General features: G+C 45.2%; 1 protein-coding gene across 1 annotated transcript in view; it reads left to right on the forward strand.

Annotated features, from left to right (window-relative positions):
• Positions 1 to 2,406: 2,406 nt before the first annotated feature.
• Positions 2,407 to 12,666, forward strand: part of PDE9A (phosphodiesterase 9A) — a 51,442-nt gene continuing 41,182 nt past the window's right edge. The window contains exon 1 of the mRNA XM_069872363.1: positions 2,407 to 2,641. Within this exon, the coding sequence (XP_069728464.1) occupies positions 2,573 to 2,641 (69 nt within the window). The 5' untranslated portion in view covers positions 2,407 to 2,572. The remainder of the gene's footprint in view (positions 2,642 to 12,666) is intronic.

The raw sequence follows: 12,666 nt of genomic DNA on the forward strand, positions 1-12,666 counted from the left end.
CATCTGGCACTGTACTGCCAGAATTTGGCCCAGCTAGTGAACTGTTCAAGGTTTTTCTATGATAGGACGATTCCTCCAAGTAATTTTTGCCTATATTGCACAGTGTATAATGAAACAAGGAGATCTGAGGGTTTAGACAGACTAAAGGAAGGCAGTGATCTCATGGAGCTGCCCATCTTTTTTGATGAACACAAACTTCTGTCACTTTGAGTTGGATCTGAGCTGTGCCTTAGATTTCAGCAGGCTCCTACCATAATTTCTGAAAGCTCAGCTTTTGTAGATTCACTTAAACATGAGAAGTTCTTGAAAAGTGCCATAATGAGCAATTTTACAGCAAAGCAGTTGGTTGCAACAGGTATTAATGTAATTAAGGGGGAGGAACACGTGCAGGAGCTGAAGATACACAATATAAATACTCAGGAACTGTAGATATGACAAGAAGAATGGACAGGCAGGAACAGGTTCATCACCTGGATTTCAGAGCCTGTCTTTCTGCTGGTTGAAGAAGCTAGTTGCTTTTTCAAATAGAAATCAAAAGGTTCTGCCTCTCACCGTTGTGAGATTCTGATCATCAAATGTCTCAACAACATGCAATCAAGTCATGCAACGCACAAGTAACCTTGTCCAACTGCTCTTGGAGCATCATGGAAAGAGATCTCAGCCTCCTCTTCTACAAGACCAAATGCCTCATGTGCATCTCGCAGTGTGAGTGTCCTTGCTGCCTCATTCTAAGTGGCTGTGGTTTTATTGTCATGGAAGGGTATAAAATGATTACTCATAGAAGTCTCGCATGATGTGCAGAGGCAGCGGGTAGGTACCTGTATTGCTGTGGAAGGGCTGCTGCAGTGGAAGAGCCTGCACCCTCCTCAGGATAGCCGTGGGAGATAGCCTAAGGGATTAGCCTCCAGGATAGTTTATGGGATAGCCTACAACATAGCCTAGGGAATAGCCTACAACATAGCCTACGGAATAGCCTACAGGATGGCTTAGAGATAGCCTAGGGGACAGCCTACAGGGTAGCTCTACAGTGGGAAGGGATCTCTCCTGGAAGACCTCACACGCATGCTCCAAGCTGGTAGGGGAAGGATGTGAAGCCAAGTCTTGCAGCTCTCGACAGAGTCACCTTGCTGCAGGCTCCAAGGGTATTGGGTGTAGTGTTGGCTTTGGTCCAAAAAGGCCAGCCTGGTTTCAGCTCCTGGATCGGCTCTAGGACCCACTCAGCCGAGTCAGCTCTTACAAATGCCCTTCACGCAGTGAATGAGCACTGCCTGCATGGAGCAGGGGGCAGCTGAGGCTGCACATCAGGCTGTAGCCCCGTGTGACCACATTTGCCTCCTCTGTGGGTCAGTTGTGTCTGACTCAAGTTGCAGCAAGGGGCTGGGGGTGGGCAAGGAAGGCAGCACCAACCCTGCCGCCACAATTAACGCTCTCAGACTGCAGCACTAAAAAGGCCAGGAAATATTTTTGCAGCTCCTCCTTCAGAAGCCTCAGAAAACACTGAGAAGTAACGCTCACAGAACGAACTGTTTCCAACCTCTGTGCAGGCTTGCAGCCCATCAGACAGCCTCTGCCCCTTGACAGCAGAGGAGATGCTGCCTCCAGAGCTCTCTCCCTTCCGTGACCAACCTACCACTGCTGCTTCAGCTCCCCACAAGCACCGCAGCACAGCACAGACACACAGCAGATGGCATGTGGCATCCACTCAGAGAACCAACCAACAGATGCTTTGCTCCCTCCTGGTGTTTGGCTGCGCCTTCCTATGGGAGATGCCTTTGCCAGGATGCTTCACATTCCCTTAAATAAATTCCTTCGCTCCGGGGGTGGCACAGAGGACTCTGGGTGAGAACATGGGCTTTACACTTTCTTCATGCTTCTGGAGGTTACAGGGGAAAAAAAAATGTTTCTGTGTTTTATTTCTGTTCTTATAACAAGAGGGAGGTGGAAATTTAGATACTGAGTTTGGACTGAGATGGTCTGAGCTCCAGTTGTGGTGGGTGTCAGAGAGGGCAATTCCAGCACACAGCACAGCTGGGAGCCTGTCACACCACTTGCAGGGTGTGGGAAACTTACAGGAAGGGTTGGCCCTAAATAATAATTACAGACTTATTTCACCTCTCACCACCCTGACAAAAGAAATTTCCCCCCCCCTCCCAGCCCCTCTGGGGTATAGGTGCAACTTGTTCTTGTGTGTAACAGCAGCTTGTCAGCCTCAGGGTCAGCTCTACAATGTGGATGCCCAGCAGCTCTCAGCCCTAAAGCCAAGAGGGGTTGTTGCTATGGGAATTGAGAGGGCACTTGCAGACAGCATCTGGAGGCTGTGTCTTTCCCTGTCTGAGGCAGCTGGATTAGGAGGGAAGTAAAACTAAAAGGAGGTGGCAGAGAGAGACAGAGGCACAGTAAAATGCATGCATGTTAGAGGAGGGACCTTCCCAGAATGAGAGTACAGTGGGATACAGAAGAGCGGGGACACCAAACTGTCAGGCAGCGGTGGCTCAGCTTGGTAGGATAAGCCTTATTTTCTGCTCTGTTTGACACTGGAAAAAAGGTCCAGTGAAAGCCCAACTATAGCAAGATGGGATCTGCCTCCTCAACTTACCGGCCCAAGTGTATTTATTTGGATATTGATGGACGAATTCAAAAGGTACTTTTGCTGTTTTTCGCAAAGTAGTGTCTCTGGACACAGCAGCGGCTGCGGGCTGTGTTTGCTGCGCGACCTATTTGTGTAACGTGAGTTTGACGTGTTTGCATTCAGTGCCATTACGGGCTTCAAATCTCTTTTTAAGGGGAGGGGGGGAGATTTTGAGTGGCTTCTGCTTTGTACATGGGTGTTTATTTAAAGGGAAAGGGGAGGCTGGCAGCGAGGGAGGGCTGGGCGCTGCTTGTGTGGGGATCGTAGGCTTAGCAGCCATGCAGCCTTCCTCTCCAGGAATAACGCTGCAATGTGTTTGCAAAGTTTTGCCTGTGGAGAGGTTTTCACCCAAGCAGCGGGAGCCAGAAAGCACCGGCGTGCCAAGTTATTGGGAGATTGCCTGCTGGGAGATTTTAGCCATGGGCATTTTCCTACCACCAAGCTGAATGGCAGGCAGGTGCCCGGCTGTCGAGCGATGGGCTGTGCCGCTGCATCGCCAGGACGCCGCGGGGTCCCCGTCACCTATGCCAAGTTGTTCATAAATGGCGATAAACATTAATTAAAACTTTCGCTTCCATTAGCTTGCCTCATCTGCTTAACCACGGTTCACAGCACAGGGAAAACTGCGGGGGAAATGTATTCTGGTTAAAAGGGAGAGCTCACACGCTGTCGAGCTGACAACCCACTGCTTTTAAACAGAAACAATGCTGCCACATTTTTATAAGTCATCTTTTTCTTCTTTTTGTCAGCAATTCTTTGGCCACAATCCAAGTGCCTATTTTGCAATGGAGTGAAAGCAGCCACAAGGCTCAAAAGCAAGTAAACTCTAATTTGCAAAATGCAAATCTCTCCCTCTAGTCTTGTTGCTCTAAATTTTTATTTCATCCAGCCTTGCCTTTTGTTCCTCTTTTAAAAAGAAACAGCAAATATGCCCTTTTCCTTCCCTCCCCTTTTCTGTATGAGTGACCACAGAAACAACAAAGGGAGGGTTAATACTCACAGTGCTGTCCCACCATGCCTGCCTCTGTTGCCCTGAGTCCCCTCTGCCACTGCCCTGGAGACCCACTGGGACTGTCAGAGTCCTGTCCTCAGGGCCAAGACCTTGGAGAATCCAAATGGGAGCAAACCCTGCAGCAGGTTAGTCCTCTTCATCCATCTCAGGGCTTAGACATGATGGTCCCTTTGCCACTGCAGGCTCCTCTGTACCAGCGGGCAGGAGAGTGTTGTCTCCGCTGAGCTGAAGGCACCACTTCTCTTTTGCCAGGGCTAACGAGCTGGTCGCCTGACAGCCCCCAGAAATGAGGGTTGACTGGAGCTCCCTGGCATCTTTACAGTTCAGTATGAAAATGTTTCAGTATTTTGAAAGGGTGGTGTTTCCATAGACGATGGTAAAGCACATCGTCTGTCGTCTACTGTTTTTTTTTAAAAATAGCATTTCTCATAACCAGTCTCTGAAGAGTAATTTTGACACTGAAAATGAAGAAGAGGCACAATCACATGAGCAAGCAAATGAATCTCAGGCAGAAATAAGGTGTTTTTTGCTCGATAAATGTTACGTTTCTTTTGTCAGATGTGAAATTCCATCTGTGCAATGTTTGGAAGGATGCCTGCAGTAAAAATGCCATGTAAATGGGGTTCACCCAGGGGTAAGCAGGGCATATCTCACATTCTCGTGCCTCCTCAGTAACAACATCATTAGAAGGAGGGGGGAAAAAAAAAAAAAGCAACCCTTAATCTTCCAAGGAATGCGGTATTGGATGCTTTCTAAAAAGAGCTCATTAAATCAATGCTAAGCTTCTCGTCAACCCAGTAATGAGGTATGAGCTTCATTATAACAGCGCTTGTTGAGTTTGAAAGGGCTTAGCTCCAGCTTGTGGCTGGCTTGCTGGACACTGCAGAATCAAGCAATAGATCTGGGCATCTCGCAATATTGCTAGCTGTGGTGGCAGTTATTCACAGGTAATTCCCTGTTTCTGTGGCTGCATACTGAAGTTCCACTGGTGCAGCCAAACAGCATGTGGGAGAAGTTGTTTCGCTTCAGCACTAGGGTAAATGAAGGGACACACCAGGCTCAGAAGGTCACATGCTGAATCTGTGACCTTCTGTGCAGTGCAGATAAGCGTTTGAAAGTGTTCTGCAACAGGAGTGCTAAGTTAAGCTAAGTAGGTTTGTGTGTCACCTGGTCCAGAGGGGCACAGTGGTGAGAGCAAAGGGACATTGAGATTGTTGGAGGAGGGGTTGCTGGCTTTAAAACCCTTCTCGGTAGCTGTTGAACTGAAAGAGGTACCACCAGCAGGGGCTGGACACAGGACTATTCTTGAGGCCAGCCTGTCCCAAAGGAAGGGCTGAGGTCTGTACCTCCCAGTGTCATGAACACCTGGGAGTCTAGTAGCTTCCTGCAGGAGGGTGGTGGGACATTGAGAGCACAGAGGAGCCCAGCCCGATGCTGCTGTGCATCACTGCAACATCACTCTGGGGAAGCCTAGCCCATTCCTCAGTAGTTTCCTTGGCCCCATCCTGCCTGCACCAACAAAGGCTCCCAGTCATGTCACAGGTTGATCAACTGACCTTTCAGAGGTGTAAGCAGGCAGAGAATAGTCTTCACCAAAGCTGATTGTAGGGACAGACTCCTCTCCAGTGGATAGAGTTGACTGAGCATCTCCTTACACTGGAACAACAAGGGCTTTTCTTTAGGAAGGACGTGAGATGACCCACTTCAGCCCAGCAGACACCAACCATGGGACCCCCTACACTACTCCAAGTTCCCCACAGGGTTGGCTTTTGTACCTATCAGGGAAAGGCTTTGGCCTGCTGGTAGCTGTGTCCTGGCCAAGACACGGGGTATGGAGATATCCTGCCGGCAGGGGAGTGACCTGTTGAGCTGGTGGAGGTACAGCACAAGGTGGAGGGGACAGCCATGCTAAGGCTTCCGTAGAAGGAAAATCAAAGACTTTGCAGCATTACAGACATGTGCTGAACCAGGGCTCTGTGCAAAGTGATTTCAAAGAGGTCACTTGTTTTTGGAGCTGATTGAAAAATGAAGTTACAGTGTAATGTGCTTCCTATCCAGTGCTTATGTAAAGTGGATACACGCCTGGGGGAAACAAGTGCTGCTTGGTTTATTTATTTTTAAAGATCCTCTCACTCAGAGACACCCAGCAGTTCATTACCCGCTTGCCTGGACACACACCTCCCTCTGCGCTTTGCCTGTGGGCTGAGGACATAGCACATGCGTGAAACACGCCTGTGTCCTACCCCTGCCACAGTCTTGTCTAATGCCAGGCAAAGGAAAATGTGGCTGGATTGGGGGGACCCATGGCCGTGTTCCACATACGATAAGGTGATCTTGCAGTACCACCATGGACAGGGATTTCTCCTTGTTCCTGGAATGCCATCAGATGGGGTCAAGCACCCAAACCCCCAACCTGCCAGCAGAGAAGGGAGTTTTGCTTTACCAGACTTCAGCCAGATCTGGAGCCTTAGTCTCCTTCATAATGCTATTAACCCTTCGGCTGCATTTTTAAGGAAAATTCCTATTGAGTCTGTTTCAAATTAAAAATCCACAAGCAAGAAAATGTTCCCTAGCCCATGCCCAATTTTTTATTTTCCATGAAGAAACTATGGGGGAACATTTTCTTTTGACCTTTGAGATTTAAATGGTAGCACAGCCCAAACAGCCAGTGGCTGCCACCCACATGGGAGGCTTCATAGCTCTCACTTTCAAATGTCACAGGTAGCAGTTTTGCTTACGGAGTTGTAAGGAGTTCCTCCAAGAAAAATGCTTAATTCAAGAGGATTTCTGTTTCCAGTGTCCTAATCAGCATCACATTTATAACAAGGATGGAAAGTCAGAGGGGCACAGAGCCTGAACTAACTGGAAAAAAAAAAAAAAAAGAACTGCTGCCTTTGTCAAGGATTCAAGGAAATCACTCATGGTGGTATTTTCTTCCTCTTCAAAAAGCAAGAAAAGAATTCTGGAGCCATTTTGCTGGTTGACTGAGTCATTCTGGATGCCAGACAGAGAAAAGCCTTTTTTTTTTCCCCATTGAAGAAATGTATTCAGTTCAGCCTTTCTGGGTGTCTACTGTACTGACCTGTGGAGCAGGACACTGACCCATCCACAGTTCCTCTTGGTCCAAGGTCCACAACAAATGGAACAATGCTAAGACTGCATTTTGGTGCTGTGGTTATCGCATTGAAATGTCAGCGCATAGGAATCATTTTTGTCATGCGAGCTGTTCTTTTTAATTAGAGCAGCAGCAACTGTGGTAGAAACGCCTAGACTCTAGCAAACCAAACAGATTTTTTCCAAAGCTTGCAGTGCTATTTTTAACATGCCAAACTAGATTCAGATTAAAAACAAAGTACAATAGAATAATAATGGTGTGATGATCAGTTCAAGGTGATAAAGTATTTTTGTATCCCCTTGACTCTCTTGGCACAGCAGGGCAAGCATGCTCTGCAGTGCCCATGGACCAAATTCCCTGACTGTTTGGACCAGAGGTTTAGGGCAATATCCTTTCAGCTGCTCACTGTTGAAGGGGTGCGCAGAGCAGGAGTTCACAGGTAGTTGCGACATGGACACATCCAGGGACCACTCTGCCTGGCCAGTGTTTACAGGTTCCTCCTGCACAAGGACAAGCCGATGCCAAAACCTTTTTTAGCATTGTGAGGCATAAGTATATTTTTGTGAGATCAAGGCCATTTTCTCAGTGCTGGCAGATGTCTGTGGGCCACGGAAGGTGCAATGTAGCACAGACTGAGTCTGGCCGGTCATCTTGGCTCACGTCAGCTGTCTGATTTTGCTCGCCTTGGAGAATTCAAGGTGGCTGCTGGATGTTTTTTTTTTAAAGCAAAAGAAATGAACAATGGGTTCCTAAAACTCCATCACACTACAGCACATCAACTATTTAAAGAATAAAAATGGCTTTAAAATAGGCTTTCAAAAAAGTAAGAGAAAATGTCATACCTGAGACCTCTCTCCCCCTTCTCTTTCCTCCCCAGCAAGGGCTCCTCAGAGCAATTAGAGATCCAAACTATAATCATAGCATAGCTCCATAATTCCAGCATAGCTCCATAATTCTTCTGTACCCATCACTCCGAAAGGCTTGTTTACTGCTGTTTATCTTTCTGAAGCCACATGCAGTCTATTATAGTTCATGCTCACATTAGCCAAGACAAAGTGTTGTTTTAATACTCTTCTGCCACACTTACCTATGGATTCACACAAGTCAAACACAGCAGCTTATGTTACTCACATACAAACTCTTTTGGTTTAATACAAATAAGACAAAACTATTTTGTTCTGTCACCTTTCCAGTGAACATCTATAGCTACAAACTGGCTTTTCACTGGCCTGTAACCATACCTTCTTTTCCTTATTCCATTAACTAACATTACCTTTCTGATAGATGTATATTATCAAGTGCATTGTAATGTCAGATGTTAGTCATGTGAGAAGTTTTGAAACCAGCAGCCTAGCTTCACTCACATTTAGTGAGGACATTTGGTGCTAAAGCATTCTGATTACCCAGTTTATAAAACATTTCAAGCCTAATGTGTTAATGTGCTACAGGGTTAATTGCACTTAGTATTCCATTAGCAGTAAATGTGTGCCCATTTTATGATAAGAACAAACAGGGTATAGGCACTTGTGTTATTTGTCAAAGGTTGAAATACTTTTACGTTTGCTGCAGAAAATAAGAAACTTTCAGCTCAGCCTCTCACAATCAGCCCTGTTGGTTCCTGGTTATATTATGCCATTAATCATTAATACTGAAAGACTGAGTGTTAGCAATATGTCCCTTAGTATTGCCAGTAGGTTGCATAAGGCTCTCTTTAATGTAATCTCGCCCCAATGACTCTAAGAAGTAGTAGTAATTCCCTGATGATAGTGACAGAGCCAACACCTGCTGTCCCTCTCAGTGAGAGAGATCCGAGACATTCAAGATTGCCCTGGGAGTCACACATCTGACTGCATTGTAGTAATTCCCTCTTTCCTGAAAAGAGAAAAATCTTTTTTTCCCATAGCTCTCTGTTCAGGGATGTTGTAGGAGTGGGAATTGTGACTTACCATATAGCCACGTGTCTCAGGATCCTGAAACATCGGCTTTGTCTGGTGGTTCCTTTTTCTTATTTTAGGGTAATGTATAAAATTAGGGATCTAACAGGATTCACCTCACCTAACCATTAACTGCAGCCATCCAAAAGTTAGTGATGACTGCTCCAAGATAGTCATGCATGTTCCCCCGTAGTCACTGGGGAGGCAGGTGGTACATCCAGAGGATGATTCATCCCATCTCAAACTGGATTTCGGAGACGATGTAGGCTGATTTACACTTTGGGAGTTGTCCTCCTTCTCTGCTGGAAAGGCAGGGATTCTAGCAGAGCAACATGCATGAGATGCCAAACTTGTAGATGATTAAAGTTACGTCAGACAAATCCCACCCATGCGTTTCACTTAGGTGTCATGTTGAAATGAATGTTGTCAAGCTGTGTCACTGCTTGAAGATAAGTGTGAATCAGCAGGACTGCAGAGCTCCAGCTGTTGGAAGTAAATCATATACCATGGTCCTCATCCTCTAACAGAAGCAGTGTTTGAAGAGCTCGGGGGAGATTTCATTTTTGCTCCATCTCCCAGCTGAGGGCTCTCATGTTTTCTTCCCCACACATGTACATGCACACACACATATTTTCTGTTCTCTTGGAGAGACTCCTACTGCATCAAACAGATGGCAAATCTGGCACACTATTTTTAATACTGCCTAACATTTGAAGCCCAGTTAAATGAAGTGGTTTTCTGAATATCAACTGTTAATTAGTACGAGAAATAAAAGATAGGCAGATAGTTTGGTTATAATTGGGCTCATGCTATGCTTGTGTATGAATTCAAAGAATGAGAAACCTTGAAGATGTTTAGATATGGGATTTTAGGTAAGGTTTCTACTGGATATTGGGAACTATGACTGATAGGTCATTTATCACTATTTTTTGAGGAAGACCTATTTGCCTACACGTTTAGAAATATGACATCCTTCCAATGATTCTGCAGAGTGATATCTAAAAGTTCTGGATCCTGTTTAATTTTCATAAGGACAACAACGACCACTAGAGAGATGGGGAGACTTGAAACAATAAAAAATTTCACATCAGCTTTCTGCCTTAGCAATTCAGAAATCCTCTGTGAAAGCTGCTCTTACAAAAGCAGCAAAATTTTTCACGGTCCCTGCAAGATATATAACTGAGTTTTATCAGACACTTTTATGACACACTCTCCTCCAATCTTATTAGTGAAAGATTATCAATTTGGATTGTTTCAACCCCACGCTTTCAGCCCAGACTCTGAACATTCCTTAGTGAGCTGCATGGAAGGAATCACCAAGTGCTGAAAGTCTTGAACACAGCAGGGTGAGACCAGCTAAGAGAAGTAGGACTGGAAACTGAGGGCACACTGGCTTAAAAAAATTAAAAAGTATTTCTGCATTATTTATTTAGGAATTTTACTGGAGTAAAAAAAAAAGAAAAAACAAGAAAAAAAAGCCAAACACAAATTGAATTCTTGGAAGAAAACCCAGTTTACAGTAAATCAGAACAGGATAACATTCTGGACAGGGTTTGCAGTTTACAGAGAGGATTAGCTGTTCTGAGGATCAAATATAGAACAGAAATTGGATTTGTAAGCTGTGTTTTTACCCATCCTCTCTGAAAACAAAATATAATGTGATTAGTTGTAAACTAGTAGGCTGCAGAGTGTGCGCACGATGGTCCCTTAACAGTGTTTCCAACACAGTCCTTAATATTCAACTGCTCCTCTGAGCGGAAAAGCCAGCCAGAGTACCAGGGCTCTTAATCCCTACTCTTTCTGAGAGGGATTTTAAAATCCTTGTCCTAGACCAAAGATGGATACTATGGATTAAGAGACAATGGCCTCTTATTTCAGCGAAAGATGTTTCAGAAAACACAGACTGTCTCCAAGACAGAAAGCAGTCCCACAGAAGTGAGCTCTGGCCAGGAACCGGGCATCCCCATCGAGTCGTGCTGTCCTACTTCACAGTCGCTGTGTGCTTCATCAAAATATTATTTCCACTCCAAAAAGCCTCAGCTATTATTCATTCTGCTTTTCTCCCCTTTGCTTCATGTTACTTTCCAAGGCAGGTAGACAGTGTTCCCCACTTAAATCAAATGGCTACTTCTTGCTCTTTGTGGAGAACTACTGAAATGACCAAGATGAGCATTCAAGGAAGACCACCACCCCTGCTATTTTTTTTCTACAAGTGTAGAAGTTTTGCTTACAGTAACAGGGACAGAAATATGAAGCAATGTTAACTCTCAAATAGGGGAAATTTACTATTTGCAGATGCTGTGTCATTTTTGAGGAATACAGTCTTTTTTCTCCTGGTGCAAATCTAAGGGAGATGCAATTAACAGGGTTTATACGTGGCTGACTTTCTATGTGGCATTTAATCATCAATCAGCAGGCTGAAGCAGAGGCCTGTTTCCCTTTCCCATGTAATATATTGCCTCTGTGACTGCTTACATGATTTCGGCTTGGTCTTTCCTTTCAGAAATGACCCTGGCAAATGAGTGTCTTGTGTGTTCCAGTCTTGCAGGAAACTGTCACGCTGCCAGGCAATACCGGAGTTCCTGTGTCCACTCGTTCTCAGAGGAGGTGTGTCAGGAGCTGTATCTAGCCATGACTGGCTTTTTTTGGCTGCTTACCTGCACGACTATGCACTTCCTTGAACCATGTTATGGGCAAACCTGTCTGTATATGCTCCATATATACATGATCTTAACCCACTTAACCACAGCTGTAGAAACTGCTGTGATCTCCTGCCCTAGCCCTCTGTTATGTTCCATAGCAAGGTCTCAGCTCTACTCTAAGGAGTGAATTCCATCCCTGGTCATTAATGCAGAGAGCGAGATGCTGTGAGGCACGTCACAGCAGTGGGCTGCTGATCAGAGATAGGAGCAGGGACCTCAGCAAGACCATGACTGAGGGTCAGAGCCAGCTGAGACAGGTCTAAGGGAGATGAAATCCTTCCCTGTTTACTGTGAGTCTGAAGTAGATGCACAAACAGTGCCAGTAAAGTATAATATCATCGTAGAGGCCTGGGCTGAATGGCTTCAGGACATTTTCACAGGGCTGGGTGAGATACTCATCTCTCCACTAAGTGCCAACAGGGCTGCCTGTCCTCAAAGCTGCGGGTCAATTATCTTCCCTGATCATGGGAGAAACCATGTGTCTCATCTGGCTGAAGTGTAGCTGCAAGCCAAATGTCACCGTATTGCCTTCATTTTGCTAATGCCCCTGCAATTGTAAAGGACTTCAGGCAGATAGAACTTCTATATTGTGCTGGAGCCATCAATAGTATGCAGTACTGTCCTCCTGCCTTTCCAAAATACATTCCAAATGTATTCCATCAGCACAACAGGCATCGACTTTGCTGGGAGCATAAACCAACAGGCAAGAACAGGAGCAACTGCATATTCCTGGGAAATGCCTGAATCTGGCCACTTTGTTTTAGATCAGAAGGAAGTTGGTCAGAAAAACTCAGCAGTTGGCAACAGAAGTAGAATTGAGTAGCATATGCTTTCTAGTTAAAAAAAATACAGCCAGCTGAGGACAACCATCCTGAGAAAAGTATCAGAGTGCAATGTATGATTCACAAATACACTTTTAGCAAATTTAAGCAGAAGATGCCAAGTATAGAAGGTTAAAAAGCCTGTATGTATGGCAATCGTTCATAATCTAGAAAATAGCATCGACAGTCATTGTTTGCTTCACAGTCTTTCACTATTACTTGGAGTAAAGAAAGCATTAAAATCCATCCTCAATGCATTGAAAGCTCCTGCTGCCTTCTTTGAGTCAGGCTGGCTTTCTTACCTTTAATGACCCTTAATAGTTTTTTTTTAATCTTTTCCTCTCTTATCTGTCCCTATCAGTAATAATCAATTTCCAGAATAAGAAATCTTGTTCCTGAAATAGCACTCCTGGCACATCACAAGCCTTTACCCTCTGTTCAGCCATAATTAAC

Source organism: Phaenicophaeus curvirostris, chromosome 1 (genome assembly GCF_032191515.1).
Source record: "Phaenicophaeus curvirostris isolate KB17595 chromosome 1, BPBGC_Pcur_1.0, whole genome shotgun sequence".
In the NCBI taxonomy this organism is placed as follows: Eukaryota; Metazoa; Chordata; class Aves; order Cuculiformes; family Cuculidae; genus Phaenicophaeus; species Phaenicophaeus curvirostris.